This window comes from Coturnix japonica, chromosome 2 (assembly GCF_054131305.1).
Source record: "Coturnix japonica strain WE chromosome 2, WE-NBRP24, whole genome shotgun sequence".
Taxonomy (NCBI): domain Eukaryota; kingdom Metazoa; phylum Chordata; class Aves; order Galliformes; family Phasianidae; genus Coturnix; species Coturnix japonica.
In genome coordinates, this window is record NC_140664.1 from 96,433,507 (window position 1) to 96,447,075 (window position 13,569).

Below are 13,569 nucleotides of genomic sequence, written 5' to 3' on the forward strand. Positions count from 1 at the left end.
TTATGACAGGGAAGTTACATCAATTCTAGAAAAACTTTGGAGGAGATCTGAATGCGTCTGCTACAATTGCTGTGATATAATTATGAGAAGATCCTCATTAAGCTAGCCTTAGTGTCTATTAATTAAAGTTTTACTTAAAATTTAGACAAAGGAAAGACCTATGCCTAATGCAACAGCTTATTAATTACTGTACTCATAGGAATAGCAGCAAAATCCTCCATCCTGATGATGGACCATCATCAAAGCATTTTGAAAAGTATAAAAGAATAGGTAAATGAATGAAATGCTCTCTCATGATGAGAAATAATAATTTGCATTTGTGAAAGCCCAGAAACTAAATATTTATCAGTGCTTGCAGAGAGGAACGGCAGTGTAAACTGATATTTGCCTCTGAAAATGTCACACAACTGGGCTTTATCTCTTCTTGCATTTTTTTAAGATGTCTCAGTAAAGGAATTTTCACTTCCTGGAGGAAGACAGCATCCATTTGCTGTTACTGGAACCACAGTGAAAATAGGCATGGTAATAAATATTGTCAGAATCTGCACATCATAGAAATTATAGCAATACAAATAAAATACGGTATGGTTATAGAAGTGCTGTTGTTGCCGTCCTCAGCCTAAATAGCTGGGCACAGTTGAGGACCTGAGAGTTGTCCTTGCTGGGAGCAGATTGATGGGTCCTGGATGCAGGTATTTTTATTAAAAGTGCTAAGTGTTGTTTCTCCAAGCACTAAGAACTGTAAGTCACAACCCTGTGTACAACTCAAGCATATCTGCCAGCAAATCCTCAGCAGAGAAAGGCTCTACCAGCTCTATTGAATTACCCCAGTGGCTCCTATGGTCTCAGGGGAGCAGGAAAGTTAGTTAGGAAAGCAATATTTGTAAAAGAATACAGATCCAATTTGTTACCTTGAGTACTGGGCAGCTTGGCAGAAGGGGAAGGAAGATTATTACTCAGTTTGCAGAGCTGATATCACAAAGTGCACATCTCTGGAGGAATCTATGCAGCTCAGAAGACTCTAGGTGTTAACAAAGGTCTTCCTTTCTCTAACCTTCTTTTCTTCCAAATCTTGGCCCTTTGCCCTCCCTTCAAAGAAAAACATATGTTCTGCTGCTGAGAGTCCTTTATTAAGTCTTTGTAATGCTCGTCCCACTGCTTCCATGCACCCAGTCAGACACATTTCATTACCCAGTCCCTAGATGTATAATTGGGGCAACATTCTCTGAGGAAATAATACAATGTACAATTTCTGCTGAACAGATCACTGAGTGCAGAGAAGGAAGACAGTCACAGGTTTTTTGGAACACACCACAAAGAATGAGAATTTTGCCTTTTCCCATACATTGACAGTCTGCATTTCTTTGCAGAGATCGTAGTGGGTTTTGTTGTTGTTGTTGTGACTTTTTTAATTTAGTTTACTTTGTTGTTTTGAATTTTAACTTTAATGAAACTGCATTTTGAGAACCAAAAAGTTCCTTAATATTTTTATTAATATAATCCCCTAATCCAAGCAGTTTTATTTATGAAGCACCACCACGCTAAAATAAAAGTCATTAGGTAAAGTGATGTTATAAATAATGCTACAGAGGGATTTTTCTTTACAATACAGGCACATTTCCAGTATGAGGGCTTATAAATAGCTCTTCTGTTATCAACTTTCAATCACACTAACATACAAAATGTATTATTACTCTTTTGTGGAGTTATTTGTAGAATAGGCAGATGGGGAAGTAGAAAGTAAATTTGTTTTAAAGATAGTACAGTGTGGCTATCATTGCGACTCTATTACAAAACCTTAGTGTTTTGTGGTAGTAGGAATTTCAGGGGTTATCTCTAACGTGTTTTACTTTTTCTGTCTGTCTATCTTTCTTTGCTACCATCACTTTTAAGGTTAGGCCTGGGTTCATATTTGTGAAAAATGAAGTAAAATAAATTCTATTATTTAATCAATGTCCTTCAGACAGCAAAATGTGTTAGCGCTTCTTTTCCTTTGCTTAAATGGTACATTTTTTTATGCTTTACATGATATTAAGAAAAAAGAAAAAAAAAGAAAAAAAAAAAAAGTGGCTTGATTAAAAAAAAAAAATGGAATTTACATGTTGGTATTCCAGCAAATATCTTTTCAAGATGGACAGACTTGAAAAGTGGGCTCATGAGATCCTAATGAGGTTCAACAAGCCCAAGTGTTGCACCTGGGCTGGGGCAATCACAAATATGTATGAGTGCAGACTGAGAGCGGAACTCCTTGAGAGTAGCCCTGCAGTTCGTTGATGGAAAGAGATGAATTTTGCTATAACAGGAAAATGATTAAAGCAGAAACTGCCCTGTAATCATCCTAGACAACCAAAAGATCTTTTAATCCCATGGTGTTCAGATAGATGTGGGAAACCTTGAATCTTGAAACATGCTTCACACCACCATTCTACAGAGCTCACTTGTGGCTTGTAAACCTTTCACAAACTACAGAGGCAGTTTGTTGTTGTTTTTGACTGACTTGAAATGGCTGTAATTTTTTTAAGTTGTATATCTAGTATAAATAGTACTGTCTTAAAGGTTAATCTCAACCAAAAATGTCACACATTTTCATTTTAAATAACTTTGTAGAGGGACATATATTGAAGAATTACAGAATTTTTCACAAATATAATTTCAAGTCATTTTTTTCAAAAAATATTTTTTAAAAAGGACTGAAAATGAGAAAGATTCTTTCAAAAATTTTACCCAGTAAATTTCTAATTAGTATTTCTAATTATAATTTCTAATTAGAAATTTAATGAAGATAGCATCTACCTCCAGAAGAGTAAAAATTGAGGTCAGAATTTTTATACTGATCATAGTTATCAGAAAGAAAGATCGTTTCTTTAAGTCAAAAATGTAAGGCTCATTAGACTGAGTTCTTTTCAGTTTTCCTTGGCAAATTGCTTAACCTTTATAACATTTTCTGTCTTCAGCTACAGAAATGCAGTAATATCTCCATTTCTGATAGCTCTGAGGTTATTATTATTATGATAAGAATGTGTTGGAGGCTGGAGTCATTGTAACTATTTCATGAAATGAGTTTTTTTCTAGCTCATATAATGGAAAAATAAATGTAACATTCCTAAACTTGTGCTTCTTATGAGAACTGTTGCTATTCTAAAAAGAAAAAGAAAGCCTTTACTACATCAGTTAGTTCTTTGTTCCTCTATTAATAGCTGATTTTCTATTCTGTGTTCAAATTGTCCAATGACTCCCAAAAAAAAAAAAAAGAAAAGAAGTGGAAAAAAAAAGTATTTAAATTTGTCTGTGTCTTGAATCATTAGGTTACTACAGATTTGACTGCCCTTCCCTGTTAATCTTGAGTGGATCTCTGTTGTCAGTTCACTGCAAGTATCTAATGAGTTTTGTAGTCAGTTGAGCTACTCGTTAACATACAATGTGTTTCATAGTGTATATGAACCCAAGCCCAGCTATGCACAAAGATAAGTATACTTCTATGCTAGGTTTCTTACCAAATATTTGACTGGAAGATATTCTAGGTGAGCTACCCTAGCACAGTACTGCATGTGCTATTTTGCATTCAAAGAAGCTATGACTTCACAAAGTAAAAAACACTCAAAACAAAAAGATCTATCCTCACAAATCACTTTTTCATATCACAGTTGTTTTACTCTAAAAATATCCCCAAATCATTAAGTAACTGGGAAGTAGACAGCCTCTGTTTCTTTTTTTTTCATCAGTAATTGTGAGCCTGGCCACAATACACTGCATATAAAACCTGCTTAAATCTTTCATGGTTCACCTTACATATGGATATGTAGTTTAGCACAGAGGAAGGTCTGTTACAACCTGCACATGCAGCATTTTCAGTAAAAACTAACTACAATTATCTTTGCAAAAAATACTAATTTTAAAAAGTAGTAAAGGTGATCTTCTAATTTAGCATAGTCTGGGTTTTCAGATAAGGAATCATATTTGGTCTCCATATGACTGTTATGTGTGCCAAATTTAAAATGCCCAAGATGTCTAATTCATGCTGCAGAACAGTGATAGTATACAGTCATTATGCCAGTTAGATGGAAGCCATTCAAAGGGAAGATAAAACAGAGAGTAGGATGGCATATGAAGATCATTGTAATTATGTGATGAAAGAATATCATCCCATTTTTTCCTATATGATGGGAACTGCACAGTTCATTTTAAACCTAGTAAACAGAAGCTGCAACAGTTTACCTTATTTTCCATATCAATCTTTGGAAAAGCTGAGGTCTAATATTCTGATTTTCTTACTGGTGAAGCTGCAGCTGCAGAAATAACAAAATCTTCTGGAAATCTGCAATGTATTTTCTTAGAAAGCTTACTGAGATCCTCTACCTGTTAGCTGTTCTTTGAAGCAGCACCAGATCTCTTTCAACAAGGATTATCCACAGTCCTTGCAACAGGATCCTGAGAGATGACCATGGAGAAGTGCTCAAAGAAGGCTGAGACCTTTTGGAAACAAACAAAAAACCTTTTGCTGGATGAAATATTTTGAGGAGCATAGACCTCTTCTCCCTTTAAGGCCTATGTGTATAACTATAGCGATGAACTGGGATGAGGCCAGGCTCTTCTCAGTGGTATGTAGTGGTAGAACAAGGAGCAAAGGCCTAAAACGTGGATGTTAGAAGTCCCATACAAAAACACTGAAAGACTTCTTTATGGTAAGGGTGACAGAGCACTGGAACCGGCTGTCCAGAGAGGTCATGGAAATATTTAAGACACATCTGGGTGCTTACCTGTGTGACCTGCTCTAGAGTACCTACTTTAACAGGGGGTTAGACTTGGGGATCTCTTGAGGTCCCTTCCAACCCCTGCAATTCTGTGAAAACCAGTTGATATATTTGCCATCACAGAAATTTCTTCCCACAGCGCAGGATCTTTTCCAAATGGATTTTGGTTATTTAAATAGACACAGAGAAAAAGAAATTGTAGTTCTAGATGAAGAAGGGAGACTTGAACATTATTTATATGGACCAAACAACATCTTTCCCAGATGGCACAAGTGCCTCAGGGTGCCCTATATTTGCACACCTCAGCGTGAGACAAGAAGAGCTGGCCACCACACTGTGCGTATTTTTTTCCACTGAAACTACACTTCTTATTTGATTCCTGTTGTGTCTGGGCTACTCTGACATTGTGCAGGAATTTACAAGGCACTCAGCAATCTCTGTCATTGCCCCTGCCCTGATTTTTCTTGCAAATTTCCCTGCTGTTGCCAGATGGTTTTAAGCTTTCCACTTCCATCTGGCAGTACCCACCTAAGCCATTTCTCACCTACAATGAAGAGAATCTGCCAGCCCACCAGCAGACTGAAGAGCAAAGAAAATTAAAAAGCAACCAAACTACAGAAGTAACAAGTTTGAAAGTGCATGAAAAAGAGAAATAATCATTTTGTAGTGTTATCTGTTTACTGACTTGAGTTGCTTCCTAAACCATAAAGATCTGACGTAAAACAAAGCATGGAGATGGCACACAACTCAGGTATGAAGTGATGGATGGATTAAACTGTTTATATTCAACTGCAGAAAACACTCCAGAAACTGATGTCAGTGTCAGAAACTTTATTAGGTTTCGGAAGAGGTAGGAAAGCTTCAGCCTAATCACAAGATTAGGTCTTCAGGCTTTGAGAATGTCATCTGAAGGGCATTTATATTGTTTTCCATAAAAGGAAAGGGCAAATTTCCAGTACATATATAATCACTGGTAGCATTTATGTTGTCATCCTCTCTAAAGCAGTAACAAAGTGCACAAATGGTGGATGATTAGGGAGGTCAGTGAAGTGCGCCATTCAGCTGTAATTGTAGAGTTTTTAAAAATTCTTTTGACATCAGAAAATATCATATGTTTTTTTAACCCAGCTTTATGCTATGATTAGTTAATTCATGCAAAATCAGTGAAGAAACAGAATGGCAAATTAAAAGCAGTGCGCTGGGAATGTCATTCTGCAGCAGCGACAAGTAATCAGCAGAATCGGCGCACTGTAAAATTACTCCTACCTGCCGCATCTTAGATCCAAATGCACAAGTACTCCACAAAATTTGGTTTAATGTGTTCCCACCTTGTGGTTCTGGAAAGTGCTCTGGGAGAAGTGCCATCCCGTGTACAATTTGGCTGATGCTGCAGTCAGTATTCTCCCTTTTCTTGATCCCTCTGGAGCACTTCACAGGATTTACTTATCTCACATGGAATATTTGATACACTGTATTATTTAATTAGCATATTTTTAAAATTATCATAGACTTATAAAATCTGGCAATCTTCCTATTAAGGAAATTGAGTGAGTCTGTTCTCTCTAATAGAATTTCAAAACAAGTTGTGTTTTCCATTTCATCATTTTCCTGACTGGGACTTTCAGTTTTGAATAATGAATAACAGATGCCTTCCAATTTTGAAGCAAATTTGCATTAGAGTAGCCACATAGTGAAAATAAAAAGGCTATCCACTGCTGACCCAACAGGAGAAATTCAGATTACTTGGAGGTGGTTAAAAATGGTTGAACACAGCAGGTTGTTAACTATGACATGAAAGTGTTCTTTCCCTTCCATGCACATAAATTTTTCGGGGAGAAATAGGTAGTTCTACTGGTCCCCAGACAAACATTTGTAGTATCTTAAATGTTGTAATGCTTCTTCATGTTTTCACCTATTTGAGTTCTGTGGTCAGTGGTTGTTCGCTACCCATCAGCAGCTGTTTAGGATGGAATCATGGACTCAGGGAAAGTTACTACTATTGCCTTCCTAGTTTCTATTTTATCTTGTTCAATTTTTTATTTTTCTTTTTAAAGATCTTTGCTCTCCAGCTGAAGGTATCCAGGATAAAAAGAGATTTTAAATGCTGTTATGCTGCCTGCTGCAGGATTTTCAAGGGAAGATGTGAATCCTGTCACCATGCAGCACATGACACAAGGTTGTTTGCTGAGTTTTCCTCCCATGTCTATCCCATTACTTGCAAACTTTTTTAAGCTATATGAGGTCAGGGACAATGTCTCCTATCAAAAGAGTCTACTGAAGAAAACAGAGCTGGGTATTAATGCTGTAACCTCTGAAGTCTATAGAAAAATTCACACTTAACAGCAAGAATGAGCTCTAGAATAAATTCAGATCTATCTAAAGTCCTTCTACACACAATTCTGTGTTTCAGTTGGTGAAAATGTGTTTTTTTCCTTAGTTTATGATACAATCACTACTCTACTGTGTGAGACACTTTATGTGTGTTGTTCTTCACAAAGGGAAACTGCAGAGCCTATAGGGAGAGCCAGGTACAGAAAGCTGCATCTGCACTGATCTCACTTGAGCTGGAGATCAGATCCGGTGTTTCAAAGCAGGAACCAAAAATAGCTGTCAGGATTTTGATGTGTTCTGAAAGCAACATGGAAGGTAACTGTGCACAGCTCTGAATAGCTAGAAGGGGCATTCTCTGGTACCTAATGAAAAGAGTATCTCTTAAAATCACATGTAAGAAGTATTTTGTGTTCGTATACAAAGCACACCATTAAGAAGCAGTTTCACACTAAACTAGTCCATATCCTAATTATAGGCGGCATGGGAGCTGTACCTGTCCACTCTTTGTGTTGAATGTTACTTTTATTCTTGCAGGATTCTCTGAGCATTAATTATAACTTCTCCCTCATACAAACAGTCCTGGCAGTCTGCAGGTCCTTTTGATTCTGCTCTTTTATACAATCTCCTTTCCAGAATTAATGGAAAGCTACAAAACTTCTAGCCATATTAAATTCTGCACAGACACTCACTTGCTCCACATTTTTGATGATTTATGCTATCTACTGCAGTTTCCATGGTAGATAGTCTTTGATTTGGCTCGTGGTTATCACTGAATGAACATCTGAAACACAGCAGTATTTCATACATTGTTTATCAGCCACTTGCCAGTGACACAAGTGCAGGTGAGAGGAAGGATGACTTCAAGTACATTTATTTTCATGGCTGCACGTTCAAGCTGTTCACCTTGTAAAAAAATAGGTGTCCTAATGCTGATAAATGTGACTGACACAGTTAAAGACAGAGTGACTTCAGATGTTTTCCCTCTGTTTTGCAGTAGGGGTGACCTCATCTACTGGTAATTATCATGCAGCTGTTTCCTCAGATCTTTACTTTTTTAATCCATTCCTTTGCAGGTTGATGGGACTGCAGACATCACAAGTTTTTATTTCATGTTACCCATTGAATATTCTACACATCCTCAAGCTACTGAGAGTAGATTTAACTACCTCTGAGGGATGAATACAGATAAAACCTAAATCCAAATATTTCACCCTTTATTTTTGTAGCCGGACCCTGCAGGCAGAGACATCTCCATCCGACCTATCCTGGAGCACTGCGAGAACACTCACATGACAATTTGGCTTGGGATTGTCTACGCATATAAAGGGCTCCTGATGGTAAGCACAGTTTGCTCTGCAAAAACTGCTTTCAAGCTACTTGCTGATAGGCTTGAACTGAATTGTATTTGTTTTCCTGATGGCTGGGAGTGAATTAAAGCTTTATTGAATACATCTTTTGTAAAGTTTATCAAGTAGTGATATGTGCATATAAGAATACATAAATGTATAAAATAAATAGAACACTAATAGTACTAAAGCTGAAAACTGGAGACAGATATTCTACCAACCAAAAAATTTAAAAGTGAAAAGATAGGTCTATTAATGAGAAAGCTTTATAAACTCAGACCGCTGAGGTTCGCTGAAAGGGTGGGCCTACCGTTGTTCTAAATGTTTGACTCCACATTGGAAACGTCCATCAGGATTAGCTGCAGGAGATGTAAGATGGGGCTCTGAGTACCCTCATCAATCTGTAGGTGTCCATGTTCATTGCAGGGGGGTTGGACTAGATGACCATTAAGGGTCCCTTCCAACTCAAATGATTCTATGATCCTATGATTCAGTGCAAGATTAATTTGGAGCCCGAGTTAAAATCATCCTTGTTTTTCACTATGGCTTGTCTACAGAAAAGGTTTTGCTAATGCAGTGAAATTCAGGAAACAGCAATATGAAACCTGGATAGTTTAACAAAAAAAAAGAAAAAAGAAAAAGAAAAAAAAAAAAGAAAAGAAAAAGTGACCATTGGTGATTAAAAGCTCCTCATACCCTAAGCCTCAAGGTTCTAAAAATATCTGATTTTTGACAGCACTGACCAGATGAACACCTACCTTGAGCTAAGCCCCATCTGGATTCTAAAACCAGATAAACATTTGCCTGAAGGGTTCAATCTGTTCCATGCATTTGTAGCATGCCTGTTCAGAGGGACACCCGTCAAAGACTGGGTCAGCCCTCCTATTTGGCATGGCAGGTGCTGCTGCTGTGGGGAATCTGGGCAGGGTGAGATGCTGGTGCCTGGAGAATGTCTTCTGCTGTACAGAGAAGGGCTGCTACCAGGCTGCAGAGCCCTGCTTGTTTTCACTCTGCTTTTAGCAGGTTAAAAGATCTTTAGGTATGCAATACAACGCTCAATAGGAAGGGATGAGAGCTCTGTTAATTTATTCTATACAGTCAATTGCTTTGTGGTGCCTTCAGGCAGAGAAGGGAGTTGCACTGAGCCACTCGATCTCCTGACTGTCAGCTCTGACCACAAGGATCATTCCCTCCTTCCCAATAGACAATCATTTTTAGGAGAATGTCCAACAAGGCTGTGAGACCAAGTACAAGAACATACCTGATCACACCACTGGGATCAGAATTTAGGAGACATTCTGCATCTTAGCATTTATTACTGAGTAGCTCAAGTGGCTGTGGGTTCATTGACGTGTAACACCTATAGGCATTTCAGTTCTGAGGGCAAGCACTGGGGATGCAGTCTGACAGTAAAATAGATAGCAAATATGCGACCTTTAGTACAGTTGTTGACAAGGCATTTGACTTCATTGTCTCTTTCCTAGTATATTCCTTGGTTGTTGCTTTGATGTATTTATCAGTAAATTCCTGCTCTTCAGTTAGGAGTGTTTTTTCCTTTGAATACAAGATTTTCTCTAGACAATAAGTTAAAAAGAATTACTAGTTTACTATATTTTTGTTATTTTCTGATCTCATTGTATAGAAATTTTGAACTTCTCCATTCTCCCATTTAGAAGTTATCAGTGTTTACTGTCAACTAAAAAAAAAAAAAAAAAAAAAAAGCATTACCAGGTAATGGTAATATTTGAAATGTTTCCTTTTTGTTTATGTTGTTCTGGACAGTAGTTGAATGACATCGGCTCTCATTAATTCATTGCCCTAGATTGGTTTGTTGTCATGTATGTTGTACTGCTTTCTACAAGGTATGTGACTCAGTTTGTTTAAGTTTGCAAATGCCATTTGGCATTACTCATCATAATTATTTCAGGCATACAGTGTTTCATAACTATCAGGAAAATATATACTTTTATTGTTCCAGTGCCCCTTTATCACACAAATTTCTATATAGGGACGAGACTTTTGAATCAGTCAGGTAATTGCTGCACTGTCCTACTCTCCTGGAACACATATACCTGTGTGTTATGAGGGCAACAGGACTGATGTTTGCAATCTTATCACCAAATGAGTTTCAGATTTCTGTCCCCCAGACAACTTGTCTTTCAAACAACAAAATAAAATCCTGGAATCTCTCATTTCACTGTATCATTTTATACCGGTTAATCTAATGTGAAACTCTGCACTTTGTAACAATTATTATTATTATTACTACTGTAATTCACATCCTGTATGCTAAGAGCTAATATTGCTAACTACAGAACCATATTTAAGGCAAAATGTTTCAGTGATTTACTTGAACTCCTTGTTTTCTCTAACTGAGAATACAAAAACTGGGTTAGCTTTAAAAGTACTGTCCAGTCTCATGACTTAAATGCCCTGATGGAGTGAATTAATCATTTAGGTTAGGGCAGAGCATGGAAGGGCAGATGGGGCAGGGAAGGAGAGGGAAACCCTTGGTTGCCAGGACATACAAGTTTCTTCTATATTAAAGTAAGTAAACATTAAAACAAAGCAAACCTTTAAATTCAGACTCATAGTTCTACACTTTCCTTTGGAGTGATATGAGGAAATGCATCTTAACTGCATGAAGGCTCTTAAATCACTGTCTCTAAATTCCTTAGGACTGATGATAGAGGACTGATAGAGGACTGATAACCAGAGGACAACAGGAAGATTGACATTCTGAATCTTGCCTTTGTCTTCACATTTGTCTTCTTGGTGATTTTGGCCAATTCCAATTATATATACTGAATTTAGTTTTTCCCCATCTGAGGTTTAGTTCCTAAAAGGCTACATACAAGTGTAAGTCCCCTCTGTGCATATACGTGGTGGCCATCAGCTGTGGTATGTCTGATTTTGATTTCTGACAGCATCAATGAAGTTGAAAAGTACCTTTACTTTGTATATTACAAAGATGGGTAGAAATCATAGGATTGTAAACTTACCAGTGCTGCATTATTAGCATCTTTCTGAGCAGTGTGAGCTTTTTTTTCCAAAGAACAATCCCAGGTGAAGGATGGACTGGACTCCTAGGGCCTTTTGTTTCTTAACCACAGTGGACTTGCCTACAGTTTGATTCCCATCTTTCTCCCAGTGCGTTTAATTAACATTAGTCTCAAATTGTTTATGTGCTTGAGGTTTTTTTCATTCTGTTGCTGATGTAATATCACTATTACATACTATTTAGTTACCAAAAAACAGGCTTTTAAGGTCAAGGTATATTTTCCACTTGGCTGTTGCTATGTATGTTAAATCCTACTTTTACCATGTAATCATTAATAGAATTTGGGTGGGTTTTTTTTAGCTATTAACTCTTATTACTAAGCAATTCTGATACATAATTTTTAATGTGATGTCCTTAGTTACCTTGCTAAAGACAAAATATCGTGGTGGTGAAATGAAAAATGGATAAGAAAAAGAATGTCAACTTCCTTCTCACTATTTGTATTCCAACATTTTGTTTCATACATTGACAGTATTTTAGCATCCAAAGCATAAGTTACTATATGGTTTTGTAGGATCTTTTTTTCCATCCTATATCCATAAGTAATTTTAAAATGTTTTACTGAAATACTAGAGACATTGCAGTAAGGGGTTAATTACCCTTACATGCCTTTTAGCATCACTTTTATAGGACAGAAATATATCTTAGCTGGAACACATGTTTTTGCCAGAGATGTTTGATCATTTTATAGTACTGTGATTATCTGTGGTGATCTTTTGCTGTAGACAGTATAAAGCTATCCCAAATGGGTACTTGTAGATGTTACAGTAAAGTATTTCATGACTAAGCAGAGTTTGCATGTGAGGAAGTCAAATGCTGTACAGAAAGCAGGTAAAAGATGTTATTAACTGATTTGAAAGGCTGAAGTATAAAGAGACAGTTTTTCTCTGGATGTGTGTTAGCACCCATAGCTTCCTGCAGGTGCCAATCCAGCTCAGTCTGTGCAGGGCCATACTTTGCCACCACATTAAAAAAAAAAAAAAAAAAAAAAGTAATAATAATAAAAAATAAAAAGTCATTTGGTTGAATAGCTGGATGTCACCTCTTGCTACTCAAAGAATATTTAGCTGTTGTCATAATGCTCAATAGAAATATGAAGCTTCCCTTTAGTACTTTGTATCTAGGGCGGATCTGTGAAAACAAGTTAAACACACGGCTGACTCATCCCTCATTAAGGGAGGGAGCAATGGTTTGATGTCAGACTGCAATGACTGTGAAGGCAGGAGACCTGCAAGGGGATCATGCGCCCTTCTGTTGGCTAAGTTGACTTAGAAAAAAATAAAATCACTTTTCTATTATAAATTTTCCTGAAAACCGCACGGTGTTTTTCTCTGCTCAGTGAACACCTGAAAAATCAACACGCTTCTTTTGCAGGCTGGAAAACTCCCACTGAAAAAAGTACAGCGTCCAGCCATTTTGCTGATGCTTATATCTGGGATGATATGAAGGTAGTGAATAAACATGAATATGGAAACACACCGCTTCAATTTTATGATTGCTTCAGAGTGAGAAACGTTAGCAGGGCAGAGTCCAGAACTGCCTTTATATAAGGGGCAGCAGGAGGGGATATCTTCCAGTACCAAAGCCAGAAAAAGACAAAAAAGCTTCAAGGACTTGGAAGTAAATGTTTGTTTTTATGCAGCACAGCAGGGCTGTATTCCACAACTGAGCTCAGTAAGTGCTACTATGATACAGTAATTAGCTGTAAAGCTGCAGGCTGATCCAGAACATGTTCTTTACAAAACTGTAACTTCTCATTATTGACAACTATGACTGTGGCAAGACTTCCAGCAAGATTTATTTATTTTCTCTGATATTTCCCTGCTATCATCTGATGTTCTCACTAAAATTTTCCTTCTTCGTCTTCATTAATGTTTCATATCCCATGATCAGAGTATAAGCAGGTGTGACTTTGAAATGAAACATACAGACAAATAGTTTTATGGCAAGCAAAGGGAAGGAAGGAAGACAGGAGAAGGAATCCCCTGCCTGTCATCTGCCAGTCTTTGTAGTCCAATAGCAAACCAGATGCTTGATTGTATTAATACATGCTGTGGGTCAGTAAGCAATCATCACAGTA

At 37.2% G+C, this 13,569-nt stretch overlaps 1 protein-coding gene across 2 annotated transcripts in view; it reads left to right on the forward strand.

Moving 5' to 3' along the window:
- The window catches only part of GABBR2 (gamma-aminobutyric acid type B receptor subunit 2), a 438,554-nt gene that overhangs the window by 394,229 nt on the left and 30,756 nt on the right, over nt 1-13,569 (forward strand). For both annotated transcript variants that reach the window (XM_015854241.3, XM_085538106.1), the window contains one exon: nt 8,309-8,419. In XM_015854241.3, coding sequence (XP_015709727.1) covers nt 8,309-8,419 — 111 coding nt within the window. The remainder of the gene's footprint in view (nt 1-8,308; nt 8,420-13,569) is intronic.